General features: G+C 37.2%; 1 protein-coding gene across 4 annotated transcripts in view; it reads left to right on the forward strand.

The window, feature by feature from the left end:
* XKR9 (XK related 9) overlaps nt 1-14356 on the forward strand; it is a 64430-nt gene that overhangs the window by 5840 nt on the left and 44234 nt on the right. For 2 of the 4 annotated variants that reach the window (XM_025393551.1, XM_025393552.1), the window contains exon 3: nt 10342-10891. The exons of 1 other annotated variant lie outside the window; for it this stretch is intronic. In XM_025393551.1, the coding sequence (XP_025249336.1) occupies nt 10620-10891 (272 nt within the window). In that variant the 5' untranslated portion in view covers nt 10342-10619. Of the gene's footprint in view, nt 1-7615; nt 7727-10341; nt 10892-14356 lie in introns of all 4 variants that reach the window. One more of the 4 variants, XM_025393553.1, reaches the window with a different exon arrangement.

The following is a 14356-nucleotide window of genomic DNA, read 5'->3' on the forward strand; positions in this document are numbered from 1 at the left end:
CCGCCATTGCTGAGGCTTAAGTAGGTAAACAAAGCTGCTGGGAAGCTCGAACTGGGTGGAGCTCACAGCAGCTCAAGGAAACCTGCCTGTCTCTGTAGACTCCACCTCTGGGGGCAGGGCACAGAAAACAATAACAAAGCAGCAGACACCTCTGCAGACGCAAACGACTCTGTCTGACAGCTTTGAAGAGAGCAGTGGATCTCCCAACACGGAGGTTGAGATCTGAGAAGGGACAGACTCCCTGCTCAAGCGGGTCCCTGACCCCTGAGTAGCCTAACTGGGAGACATCCCCCACTAGGGGCAGTCTGACACCCCACACCTCACAGGGTGGAGTACACCCCTGAGAGGAAGCTTCCAAAGCAAGAATCAGACAGGTACACTTGCTGTTCAGAAATATTCTATCTTCTGCAGCCTCTGCTGCTGTTACCCAGGCAAACAGGGTCTGGAGTGGACCTCAAGCAATCTCCAACAGACCTACAGCTGAGGGTCCTGACTGTTAGAAGGAAAACTATCAAACAGGAAGGACACCTACACCAAAACCCCATCAGTACATCACCATCATCAAAGACCAGAGGCAGATAAAACCACAAAGATGGGGAAAAAGCAGGGCAGAAAAGCTGGAAATTCAAAAAACAAGAGCGCATCTCCCCCGGCAAAGGAGCGCAGCTCATCGCCAGCAACGGATCAAAGCTGGGCGGAGAATGACTTTGACGAGATGAGAGAAGAAGGCTTCAGTCCATCAAATTTCTCAGAGCTAAAGGAGGAATTACGTACCCAGCGCAAAGAAACTAAAAATCTTGAAAAAAAAGTGGAAGAATTGACGGCTAGACTAATTAATGCAGAGAAGGTCATAAACGAAATGAAAGAGATGAAAACCATGACACGAGAAATACGTGACAAATGCACAAGCTTCAGTAACCGACTCGATCAACTGGAAGAAAGAGTATCAGCGATTGAGGATCAAATGAATGAAATGAAGCGAGAAGAGAAACCAAAAGAAAAAAGAAGAAAAAGAAATGAACAAAGCCTGCAAGAAGTATGGGATTATGTAAAAAGACCAAATCTCCGTCTGATTGGGGTGCCTGAAAGTGAGGGGGAAAATGGAACCAAGTTGGAAAACACTCTTCAGGATATCATCCAGGAGAACTTCCCCAACCTAGTAGGGCAGGCCAACATTCAAATCCAGGAAATACAGAGAACGCCACAAAGATACTCCTCGAGAAGAGCAACTCCAAGACACATAATTGCCAGATTCACCAAAGTTGAAATGAAGGAAAAAATCTTAAGGGCAGCCAGAGAGAAAGGTCGGGTTACCCACAAAGGGAAGCCCATCAGACTCACAGCAGATCTCTCGGCAGAAACTCTACAAGCCAGAAGAGAGTGGGGGCCAATATTCAACATTCTTAAAGAAAAGAATTTTAAACCCAGAATTTCATATCCAGCCAAACTAAGTTTCATAAGTGAAGGAGAAATAAAATCCTTTACAGATAAGCAAATGCTTAGAGATTTTGTCACCACTAGGCCTGCCTTACAAGAGACCCTGAAGGAAGCACTCAACATGGAAAGGAACAACCGGTACCAGCCATCTCAAAAACATGCCAAAATGTAAAGACCATCGAGGCTAGGAAGAAACTGCATCAACTAATGAGCAAAATAACCAGTTAATATCATAATGGCAGGATCAAGTTCACACATAACAATCTTAACCTTAAATGTAAATGGACTAAATGCTCCAATTAAGAGACACAGACTGGCAAACTGGATAAAGAGTCAAGACCCATCAGTCTGCTGTATTCAGGAGACCCATCTCACACGCAGAGACATACATAGGCTCAAAATAAAGGGATGGAGGAAGATTTACCAAGCAAATGGAGAACAAAAAAAAGCGGGGGTTGCAATACTAGTCTCTGATAAAACAGACTTTAAACCATCAAAGATCAAAAGAGACAAAGAAGGCCATTACATAATGGTAAAGGGATCAATTCAACAGGAAGAGCTAACTATCCTAAATATATATGCACCCAATACAGGAGCACCCAGATTCATAAAGCAAGTCCTTAGAGACTTACAAAGAGACTTAGACTCCCATACAATAATAATGGGAGACTTCAACACTCCATTGTCAACATTAGACAGATCAACGAGACAGAAAGTTAACAAGGATATCCAGGAATTGAACTCATCTCTGCAGCAAGCAGACCTAATAGACATCTATAGAACTCTCCACCCCAAATCAACAGAATATACATTCTTCTCAGCACCACATCGTACTTATTCCAAAATTGACCACGTAATTGGAAGTAAAGCACTCCTCAGCAAATGTACAAGAACAGAAATTATAACAAACTGTCTCTCAGACCACAGTGCAATCAAACTAGAACTCAGGACTAAGAAACTCAATCAAAACCGCTCAACTACATGGAAACTGAACAACCTGCTCCTGAATGACTACTGGGTACATAACGAAATGAAGGCAGAAATAAAGATGTTCTTTGAAACCAATGAGAACAAAGATACAACATACCAGAATCTCTGGGACACATTTAAAGCAGTGTGTAGAGGGAAATTTATAGCACTAAATGCCCACAAGAGAAAGCAGGAAAGATCTAAAATTGACACTCTAACATCGCAATTAAAAGAACTAGAGAAGCAAGAGCAAACACATTCGAAAGCTAGCAGAAGGCTAGAAATAACTAAGATCAGAGCAGAACTGAAGGAGATAGAGACACAAAAAACCCTCCAAAAAATCAATGAATCCAGGAGTTGGTTTTTTGAAAAGATCAACAAAATTGACAGACCACTAGCAAGACTAATAAAGAAGAAAAGAGAGAAGAATCAAATCGACGCAATTAAAAATGAAAAAGGGGATATCACCACCGACCCCACAGAAATACAAACTACCATCAGAGAATACTATAAACACCTCTACGCAAATAAACTGGAAAATCTAGAAGAAATGGATAATTTCCTGGACACTTACACTCTTCCAAGACTAAACCAGGAAGAAGTTGAATCCCTGAATAGACCAATAGCAGGCTCTGAAATCGAGGCAACAATTAATAGCCTACCAACCAAAAAAAGTCCAGGACCAGATGGATTCACAGCTGAATTCTACCAGAGGTACAAGGAGGAGTTGGTACCATTCCTTCTGAAACTATTCCAATCAATAGAAAAAGAGGGAATCCTCCCTAACTCATTTTATGAGGCCAACATCATCCTGATACCAAAGCCTGGCAGAGATACAACAAAAAAAGAGAATTTTAGACCAATATCCCTGATGAACATCGATGCAAAAATCCTCAATAAAATACTGGCAAACCGGATTCAGCAACACATCAAAAAGCTTATCCACCATGATCAAGTGGGCTTCATCCCTGGGATGCAAGGCTGGTTCAACATTCGCAAATCAATAAACATAATCCAGCATATAAACAGAACCAAAGACAAGAACCACATGATTATTTCAATAGATGCAGAAAAGGCTTTTGACAAAATTCAACAGCCCTTCATGCTAAAAACGCTCAATAAATTCGGTATTGATGGAACGTACCTCAAAATAATAAGAGCTATTTATGACAAACCCACAGCCAATATCATACTGAATGGGCAAAAACTGGAAAAATTCCCTTTGAAAACTGGCACAAGACAGGGATGCCCTCTCTCACCACTCCTATTCAACATAGTGTTGGAAGTTCTGGCTAGGGCAATCAGGCAAGAGAAAGAAATCAAGGGTATTCAGTTAGGAAAAGAAGAAGTCAAATTGTCCCTCTTTGCAGATGACATGATTGTATATTTAGAAAACCCCATTGTCTCAGCCCAAAATCTCCTTAAGCTGATAAGCAACTTCAGCAAAGTCTCAGGATACAAAATTAATGTGCAAAAATCACAAGCATTCTTATACACTAGTAACAGACAAACAGAGAGCCAAATCATGAATGAACTTCCATTCACAATTGCTTCAAAGAGAATCAAATACCTAGGAATCCAACTTACAAGGGATGTAAAGGACCTCTTCAAGGAGAACTACAAACCACTGCTCAGTGAAATAAAAGAGGACACAAACAAATGGAAGAACATGCCATGCTCATGGATAGGAAGAATCAATATCGTGAAAATGGCCATACTGCCCAAGGTAATTTATAGATTCAATGCCATCCCCATCAAGCTACCAATGAGTTTCTTCACAGAATTGGAAAAAACTGCTTTAAAGTTCATATGGAATCAAAAAAGAGCCCGCATCTCCAAGACAATCCTAAGTCAAAAGAACAAAGCTGGAGGCATCACGCTACCTGACTTCAAACTATACTACAAGGCTACAGTAACCAAAACAGCATGGTACTGGTACCAAAACAGAGATATAGACCAATGGAACAGAACAGAGTCCTCAGAAATAATACCACACATCTACAGCCATCTGATCTTTGACAAACCTGAGAGAAACAAGAAATGGGGAAAGGATTCCCTATTTAATAAATGGTGCTGGGAAAATTGGCTAGCCATAAGTAGAAAGCTGAAACTGGATCCTTTCCTTACTCCTTATACGAAAATTAATTCAAGATGGATTAGAGACTTAAATGTTAGACCTAATACCATAAAAATCCTAGAGGAAAATCTAGGTAGTACCATTCAGGACATAGGCATGGGCAAAGACTTCATGTCTAAAACACCAAAAGCAACGGCAGCAAAAGCCAAAATTGACAAATGGGATCTAATTAAACTAAAGAGCTTTTGCACAGCAAAAGAAACTACCATCAGAGTGAACAGGCAACCTACAGAATGGGAGAAAATTTTTGCAATCTACTCATCTGACAAAGGGCTAATATCCAGAACCTACAAAGAACTCCAACAAATTTACAAGAAAAAAACAAACAACCCCATCAAAAAGTGGGCAAAGGATATGAATAGACATTTCTCAAAAGAAGACATTCATACAGCCAACAAACACATGAAAAAATGCTCATCATCACTGGCCATCAGAGAAATGCAAATCAAAACCACAATGAGATACCATCTCACACCAGTTAGAATGGCGATCATTCAAAAGTCAGGAAACAACAGGTGCTGGAGAGGATGTGGAGAATTAGGAACACTTTTACACTGTTGGTGGGATTGTAAACTAGTTCAACCATTATGGAAAACAGTATGGCGATTCCTCAAGGATCTAGAACTAGATGTACCATATGACCCAGCCATCCCATTACTGGGTATATACCCAAAGGATTATAAATTATGCTGCTATAAAGACACATGCACACGTATGTTTATTGCAGCACTATTCACAATAGCAAAGACTTGGAATCAACCCAAATGTCCATCAGTGACAGATTGGATTAAGAAAATGTGGCATATATACACCATGGAATACTATGCAGCCATAAAAAAGGATGAGTTTGTGTCCTTTGTAGGGACATGGATGCAGCTGGAATCCATCATTCTTAGCAAACTATCACAAGAACAGAAAACCAAACACCGCATGTTCTCACTCATAGGTGGGAACTGAACAATGAGATCACTTGGACTCGGGAAGGGGAACATCACACACCGGGGCCTATCATGGGGAGGGGGGCGGGGGGAGGGATTGCATTGGGAGTTATAGCTGATGTAAATGACGAGTTGATGGGTGCAGCACACCAACAAGGCACAAGTATACATATGTAACAAACCTGCACGTTATGCACATGTACCCTACAACTTACAGTATAATAATAATAAATAAATTTAAAAAAAAAAAAAAAAAAAAAGAAAGTAGTGGGGGAGACGCAACGCTTTACAACAACCAAATCTCACTCACTATCATGAGGACAGCACCAAACCATGAGAGATCCACCCCATGACCCCAAACCTCCCACCAGGCCCTACCTCCAACATGGGGGATTACAATTCAACATGAGATTTGGTAGAGACATATATTCAAACTATATCATTGTCCTATTAAGTCAGTAAGTGTAAGAAGTCCCCTATGAAGCCAAACTTTGTAGGTGGCATTATTTTACCTAAAGTGGTACCGGAATAGTGATCAACCATAGAAATAGAGATGAACTATTCTTAATACAAGTTATACAACTATGTGGTTATTGAAAGACCTGCAGGCTCTCTTTATCAGATCTGCTATATGTATTAGCTTGCTGTGTAGGTTTCCTTCTACTTGGTGTTATGTTCTGCCTGACTAAATTAGGAATATGGATATTACCATATTAGATTAATCTATTGCATCTAATGTTCTGCCAGTAACAGTTTCTGTTTCTTGGAAATTATTCTTTCCATCTTGTAAAAGTTGACTCAAAACTGCTAGTGTTGGCCAGGTATGGTTCCTGTGCTGATAGTCCCAGCTACTCAGGAGGCTAAGGTGGGTGTATCATTTGAGCACAGGAGTTCAAGACCAGCCTGGGTAATATAGAGAGACCCTGTCTTGAAACAAGCAAACAAACAAACCAACAAACAACCCAAACCTGCTACTACATTTTTGTTACTCATGCCAGGTAAAGGAAGCTCTCTTTATGGGTTAAGAGATTAAGAAATGCACATATGGAATACTGAAGTATTATAGTCTGTAATTTTAAGGAAATTATCTACATTTAAAATCATTTAAAGCAAAATTTTAGCTTAACTATTGTGTTTTAGTCAACTTTTATTCTTTTGAATATGTTCTCAAACTATAAAGTTTTGCTGAGAAGAGGCAGTGGAAAATAAGTTAGAGAAAAAGAAAATTAACAAAAAATCTTTTTTTTGTTTTGTTTTGTGACAGGGTCTCACTTTGTTGCCCAGACTAGAGTGCAGTGATGCTGTGTCAGTTCACTGCAACCCCCACTTTCTGGGCTAAAATGATCCTCCCACCTCAGCCTCCCAAGTAGTTGACACTACAGGAACACACTACCATGCCTGGCTAATTTTTGAATTTTTTTTTTTTTTTGTAGAGGCGGGGTTTCACCATATTGCCCAGGCTGGTCTTGAACTCCTGGACTCAAGTGATTCTCCTGGCTCAGCGTCCCAAAGTGAGCTTACAGGCATGAGCTACTGCACCTGGCCAAGATTTTTGTTTAGAAAGGCTTAGATCACATCATTTGCAATTCTAACTATATTCCTCTCTCCCTTTAATTTCACTACAGAAAAGAATAATATACAATAATAATAATAATAATAATGTGTAGTCTATCTCAAATCTATAGACTGCTATGCCTAAGTGTTATACTCACACAACTGTAAATGTTTTCTGTTTTCTCTTCAGATACTGTGTAAGTATATTGTGGGTAGGACCTAAGCATTGGAGACAAACAGATTTTACTCATTAGAGATAACTCACCTAAATACCAAACACCTCTATGCCTCAGTTTTCTGATCTGCAAAATAGAGTCAATAATACTGTTTTCAAAGGGATTTGTGAGGATTAAATGAAATAATTTATGCCAAAAAACTTCACTTTTAGTAAACACCTAGCGGTAGTAGCTATTATTACTACCATCTGTTCTTTTATATATGCAATTTTTTTCTTAGTAAAGCTTAAGAAATTATGTTTTGAAGAATGATATTAGAACAGGATTTGTATACACATTAAACATATCCAATAGAACCATGCTAAGGAATTTCTGCCAATATTTTATGAAATTTGTTTTTGGAGGATTCAAAATCTAGTGCGTTAGACTTGTGAACTAGCTGTTCCTTCAAGCTGGAAAACTTTTCCATCTCATATTCACATGGCCAGTTTCACTACTCAAATGCCACCTTCTCAGTGAGTCCTGCCCTGGCCAATCTAATTAATGTCACAGCCCATGATATACCCATCTCTACTGTAATTGCTGATCTTCCTTACTATGCTTTTTTTTTTTTCATAGCACTTACCACCTTCTAATATTTGATTTATTTATTCATTATTTTTATTGTTAATTGACTATATTTCAAATTTTATGTTTAAAAATGATACATAATGTACATATTTTTGAGGTGCATGTGATAATTTAATACATTAATATAATTTATAAAAATCAAATCATTGTAATTGAGATACTCCTCGATTATCTTTCTGTGCTAGGATATAAGTTCCACAGGGGCAGGAATACTTGTCTCTCATCACTTGATATATCCAGAAGAGCCTAAAACAGCACAAGGTAGGTTCTAAGTAAATATTTAATTAGTTCAATTGAGCAGAACCTCCCAATTAATCTCATCCTCCTAAACCCCATGTGTGTGTTGGCTTGAGGTCTTTCATGTTAACATAAGAAACCTACTGCAGGGAAATTCATGGACCACTAGATTTTAAAAACTCAGTTTTTAAACTGTTTTTTTCTGTCCTGTTGGTCACAATGTTCTTGACAGCAGAAGCAGTGATCATAACTGTTGCTTTATTCTGTGAGAAGAATGAAATACCTTTTAATATTATTCTGAAGACTTTTAAACTAAATACTTATAAGTGATAAAATGATGAGAACACAGTAAGTATTAGTTTGTGTGTGTATTTTTTAGTAAACATTCACCTTGGTGTGTTTAAAGTAATAAATATTTTTTATAGAAATATAGTGTGTTAATTGGTCTGGCTGCCATAGCAGAATACCGCAGACTTGTTAGCTTAAACAATAGAAATTTATTTTTTGACAGTTCTGGACACTGGAAGTCCAAGATCAATGTGCCAGCAGGGTTGGTTTCTGGTGAGGTTCTCTCTCCTTGGGTTACAGATGGCTGCCTTCTTGTGTCCTCACGTGGCCTTTTCTCTGGTGTTGCTTCCTCTTGTAAGAACACCAGTCCTGTTGCATCAGGGCCCCAGAGCTCATTTCTCCCTCCTTACCTTTGAGATCGTACCCATAGTACTTTTTCACATAACATTATATGATGTAAAGTCAGAGATTGCAAACTCATATGCTTACAGAGGCCAGACAAGCGGTCAGCAAGGTCATAATGATAACTTAGCATTTATTGAGCCCTAACTGTGTGCCAAGTACTTTTCTAGGGGTTTGTTTATCTTGACCTTCACAACAACCCCATAAGATATATACCATTATTCTCTCCACATTTTAGATGAAGAAAATAAGGTATAAGGCTGAAAAGAACACATTTAAGGACACACAGCTAGTAGGTAGCTGCATTAACATTGAAACCCAGCTGTTGAAATGCCTGAAATGGGCCATATGACTACTGTGATGAACAGGAGAGAGCATGCCCATCTAAAGGGGCAGCCCCTGCTCATGAAGGAGTAATCTAGTATAGAGGATCTTTCTGTTTTTTGATAGCAGTTAAACATTTGCATTTTTTTGTGAAATGTTGGCAATTAATGAGGAAAACAAACCAAAAAACCACCAATGAGTCAGACAAATCTTGTATACAGATTGCATTCATTCAGACTGTTTATAAAATAGTAATAATAGTAGAATCTACATTTTAAGTGATAGAATAATTAAATTGGGGCGTTTTATATACAACATTTTGCTCAGTGCTTGGCACATAGTGGTAAGTAAATGTTAACTTTTATTAGTAGCGTAAACATTTTCTCCAGTCATTGAGATTCTGCGTTAAGTATCATTTACTATTGTTTTTATTTAAAAAAATTATATACCTAGCAACATCAGTACAGGTCTGTTGTTAAAAAAACTCAAAAAATATAGCAATATAGAGAGACAACAACTGAAGTTGCATTTGTTCCTTCTCTCAACCCTCTTCCTCTCTCCATATATAATTAAAAACCATAAATAGTGTATGGTATTTATCTTTCTGGGATTTGCTTTTTTCACTTAAAACGTCTTGAAGATCTTCCAAAGTGAGTTCATACAAAGCTGCTTTACTCTTTTTAAAGGCTGCATGGTGTATCCTTTAGTATGGATGTACCATAATCTGTTGAACTAGGCCTCTCAATTGTCATTTAGGTAGTTTTCAATATTTCGCTCTTATAAAAAAGGCTCTGCAAAGATTATCTTTTTGCACATTTTTGAATATTTCCCTAGGATAGAATCTAGATGGAATTGCTGGACCAAAAGCATATTAAGAATTTTTACAACTATTGCACCTTTGTTACATATATTTTAGTAGTTTTGTAATATTCCATTTTATGAATCTACCTTTATTTACTTTACCATTTCCTTATGTTGAAATATTTAGGTTGTTTCCAATTTGCCACTATAAATAGTCATGTGATAAATATCTTTGTGGGTAGGTCATATTTTTAAAAGATAAATAGTCTGAGAGGAAGTTATCAACTATCAAGTATATTTCTGAGACTTTCTCAAAGTTGTTATAAGAACTGTATTTAGTGGCAATATATTATTTTTAGAAAAAGTAGAGCTTTGATGAAATCATTGCTAAGGGTTTTTAATATTATACTTAGGATATTTTAGAACTTAAATATCTGTTTTATTTTAGGTCTTGTCATCTGTAATGAAGATCATTGTGAAACAGAAGATTGATTAAAGCCTTGTAACATTGGACCTAGATTAGAGATTTAGAAAAGAAAGTCAAAATTAGTCACTTTGGTGTTAGTGTTCCCATTTCATAATATTTATTGTTTCTTCTAAATAGATTTAGGGAGTAGAAATTAAAATTCAATGCTATACCAAAGGATATACTAATATTTGTTCGGCTTTTTTTCCCTTTTTGTGAGGGAGAAAAAAGTAGATAACAAAAAGCTATAGTCATTCATAATGAAATATACTAAACAGAATTTTATGATGTCAGTTCTTGGCATTATAATCTACATAACTGATTTAATTGTGGACATATGGGTATCTGTCAGATTTTTCCATGAAGGACAGTATGTTTTTAGTGTTTTAGCATTAAGCTTTATGCTTTTTGGAACACTTGTGGTTCAGTGTTTCAGTTATTCTTGGTTCAAGGCTGATTTAAAGAAAGCAGGCCAAGAAAGTCAGCATTGTTTTCTTCTACTTCATTGCTTGCAAGGAGGAATTTTTACAAGGTAAGCATACATGTTTAATCATTACCACTGTGTTTCTTTTATCCAAACAGAAGCTACCTTTATGTATCTGGATAGTCAAATGTACAAAGATCCCTTATTTGCATGAAGCACAAAGGTTACTTGCTCCTCACTATTGTGCTTATGTAAGTCATTGCCATACTGTCAGAATTGTCCAGGGTCATTAATAAAAATGTTTAAATTTATCTAATTAGGTTACTTTTTCTGATATGAACTCAGTTTTCATGAGAAGGAAAAAGACATTTCTGTGTTGTACAGAACTTTTATCTTCTCTGTATATTCTAAGTCTGATTGTGTAAATATGACATTTCACTTGTAACTGAGAGAGTAGTCACTTTTTTATACTTATCATTGATTTAACTAAATTAAATTTTTGCTGCAATAATGCAGTAGCTATGTGCTTAGCTAGGTACAGAGTCATAGAACTAAAGCAACCTTAAGAATCATCTTGTTATAGGTAGAGAAACTAGACTCTAAATAGGCCCTCAGAATTCCATGATTCTCTGTATAGTTCATTTTATATGACCTCTCCATTATTCCTTTAAGTAATTCTACTTTTGATTCTATCCTGTTAAAAAGCAGCAAATTCATGACCCTTAGTTGAATGTATTAAAAAAATTCCAGGCCAGGCGTGGTGGCTCAAGCCTGTAATCCCAGCACTTTGGGAGGCCGAGACAGGCGAATCATGAGGTCAGGAGATCGAAATCATCCTGGCTAACACGGTGAAACCCCGTCTCTACTAAAAAATATGAAAAACTAGCCGGGCGAGGTGGCGGGTGCCTGTAGTCCCAGCTACTTGGGAGGCTGAGGCAGGAGAATGGCGTAAACCCCGGGAGGCGGAGCTTGCAGTGAGCCGAGATTGCGCCACTGCACTCCAGGCTGGGTGACAGAGTGAGACTCTGTCTCAAAAAAAAAATTCCAGGCTTTTCTTATATTAATTAATGGGAATAATGTCATTGTATATACGTGGAGACTTATAATTTTCAAAGTATTTTCACATATTTTGCCTTTTTGAAGCCATAGTTACTATGTTTTTAATAAGTAAAAGAAACAGAATGTGCAATGAGAAAGAAGTTTACAGGTTTTAGGAAAAGCTGGAAAGAAAGTGCTTTAGTTGTTGGTATTAGAAGTCAATTTTCAAACTGCACATTCTCAGTAAGATGCAAATGTTTAAAGAAATACAGTAAAAGTGCTGATGAACAAATACATATGTAATAGGTAAGATTAAATGAGTATTCTGTATGAGAAATATTGAGAATTATGTAGTTGTAATATTGAAGAAAGACAAAAGTTGCTTTTGCAAGGAATTTAGAAATATGGTAAATTCTCTGTTATTTGCCATTCTAATAGTGGAAAATTTGCACATCTGCAGAACTATTTTCATCAGCATTCAAATGAGGACCTTAAGGTACATTGTGTTATAAATTATAAATTGTATTATAAAAGAAAGGTCAAATTGCCTTGATTTCCAGGGTCTCTTGATACACCTAGTAATTTTTGAATGAATATTACACATTCTATACAAAAGATGATAGAAGTTCCAAATGCTGCTATTTTTCTCTGGTAGGCATTTAGACTAAGGTTCAGTCTGCTTTTGGTTTGCAGTCTCTAGGGAACTGAGAGTATGGTGTGGTCATCGCACCTCCACAAGTCCTGAACGCTGATTTTTATCTTGGCACCACAAGACTACCAGAAAGCCTGTTTTGCTTTTTCAAGACTTTCTGCTTAGCTTTTAGCCTCTATGGTGTAGTTTCAAAATTTGGCACATATGTTGGCGGAAAAATTGATTGAGTTGAGGTCCCTCAGTAACAGACCTCTAAAACTTAGCTTAAACATCTTGAAGATCTTCTGGAGTGAGTTCATACAAACTGCTTTACTTTTTTTAAAGGCTGCATGGTGTATCCTTTAGTATGGATGTACCATAATCTATTGAACTAGGCCTCTCTTCTTGCCTAACAACAGCCCTTTGCTTGGGCAAAATCCAGGTTTTCAGCCTTTTGTTCTGAGTAATAGAATCAGCAAGTATTTCCAAGCAATCAGCATTTGTAGATATATCAGCCCAGTTTATAGTTTCTCTTGTTGCTTTGGCAGGCGCATTGGTCTGTTCCAATATACTGGATCCTACCTAGAAGTACAGTGCATAATGTGTGGTCTTAAATTGTTCTGAGTATAAAGTAAAACAAAACCTTTGCTGTTAACATTGATAATTTAAAAACCTCAAAACACTAGAATTTGATTTGCTATGCTCCCAACTAATATATTTATATTGTTGTCATTTTAATGCCTGTTTTAAATCCCACTAGATGATATTATTATGTATTTTTCTACTTTATGTAGTTAAATTCTACTAAATTTTATTTATGTTTACCCATATATTTACTATTCTCTTTTTTATTTCTTCTTGAATCTCAGGACTTCTACCTAGAATTACTTTTCTTTTCTTTTCTTTTTTTTTTGAGACAGGGCCTTATTCTCTCACCCAGGCTGACCTGCAGGGGCGCCTTCCTGGCCCTTTGCAGCCTCCGCCTCCTGGATTCAAGAGATTCTCTTGCATCAGCTTCCCGAGTAACTGGGATTACAGGCATGCACCATGACACTTGGTTAATTTTTGTATTTTTAGTAGAAATGGGGTTTCGTCATGTTGGCCAGGCTGGTCTCGAACTCCTGACCTCAAGTGATCCACCCACCTCTGCCTCCCAAAGTGTTGGGATTATAGGCGTGAGCCACTACATTTGGCCCTAGAATTACTTTACTTCTGCTTTCCCGAGGCCTGCCTTTTAGAATTTCATCTATTGAGGGGCTGTTGGTGACATCATCTCTCAATTTTTGGTTGTTTGAAAATATCTTTATTTCATTATCTTTCTTGAGAGATATTTTAGTGGCTATAGAATTCTAGATGAGTAGTATTTTCTCTCTGCATATTATATTTGATTGATTGTTGGATTCTATTGTTGCTCTGGAGGAGTTAGATTTTAGTCTCATTGCTGCTCTTTTGAAAGTGTTTTGTCTTCCTCCTCTGGCTGCTCTTAAGATTTTTCTCTTTACCTGTGGGTTTCTGCAGTTTAATTATATGTTTAGATGTAGATTTTATTTCTCTTGCTTAGGATTTGTTGGTCCTCTTGATTCTGTGGATTATTATCTTCTATTAATTCTACACAATTGTCAGCCATTATCTTTTTTAACGTTTTCTTTACTATGTTTTGTGTTTCTTTCCCTTCTGGGATGCCAGTCAAATGTAAGTTATACCTTCTTGCTGTGTTTAACATAACTGTTAAATGTTAGATTTTAAAAATTCTTATTTTTTAACTCTCTCTGATACATTCTGTGGAATGTTATAATCCAAATTCCTCTCTCTCATTCCTTATATCATTGCTGTCATTCATTTCACTTATAGTAAGTATACATAAGTATATAAATATATACACATAAGCATACATAATCAAATAT

This window comes from Theropithecus gelada, chromosome 8 (assembly GCF_003255815.1).
Source record: "Theropithecus gelada isolate Dixy chromosome 8, Tgel_1.0, whole genome shotgun sequence".
NCBI lineage: Eukaryota > Metazoa > Chordata > Mammalia > Primates > Cercopithecidae > Theropithecus > Theropithecus gelada.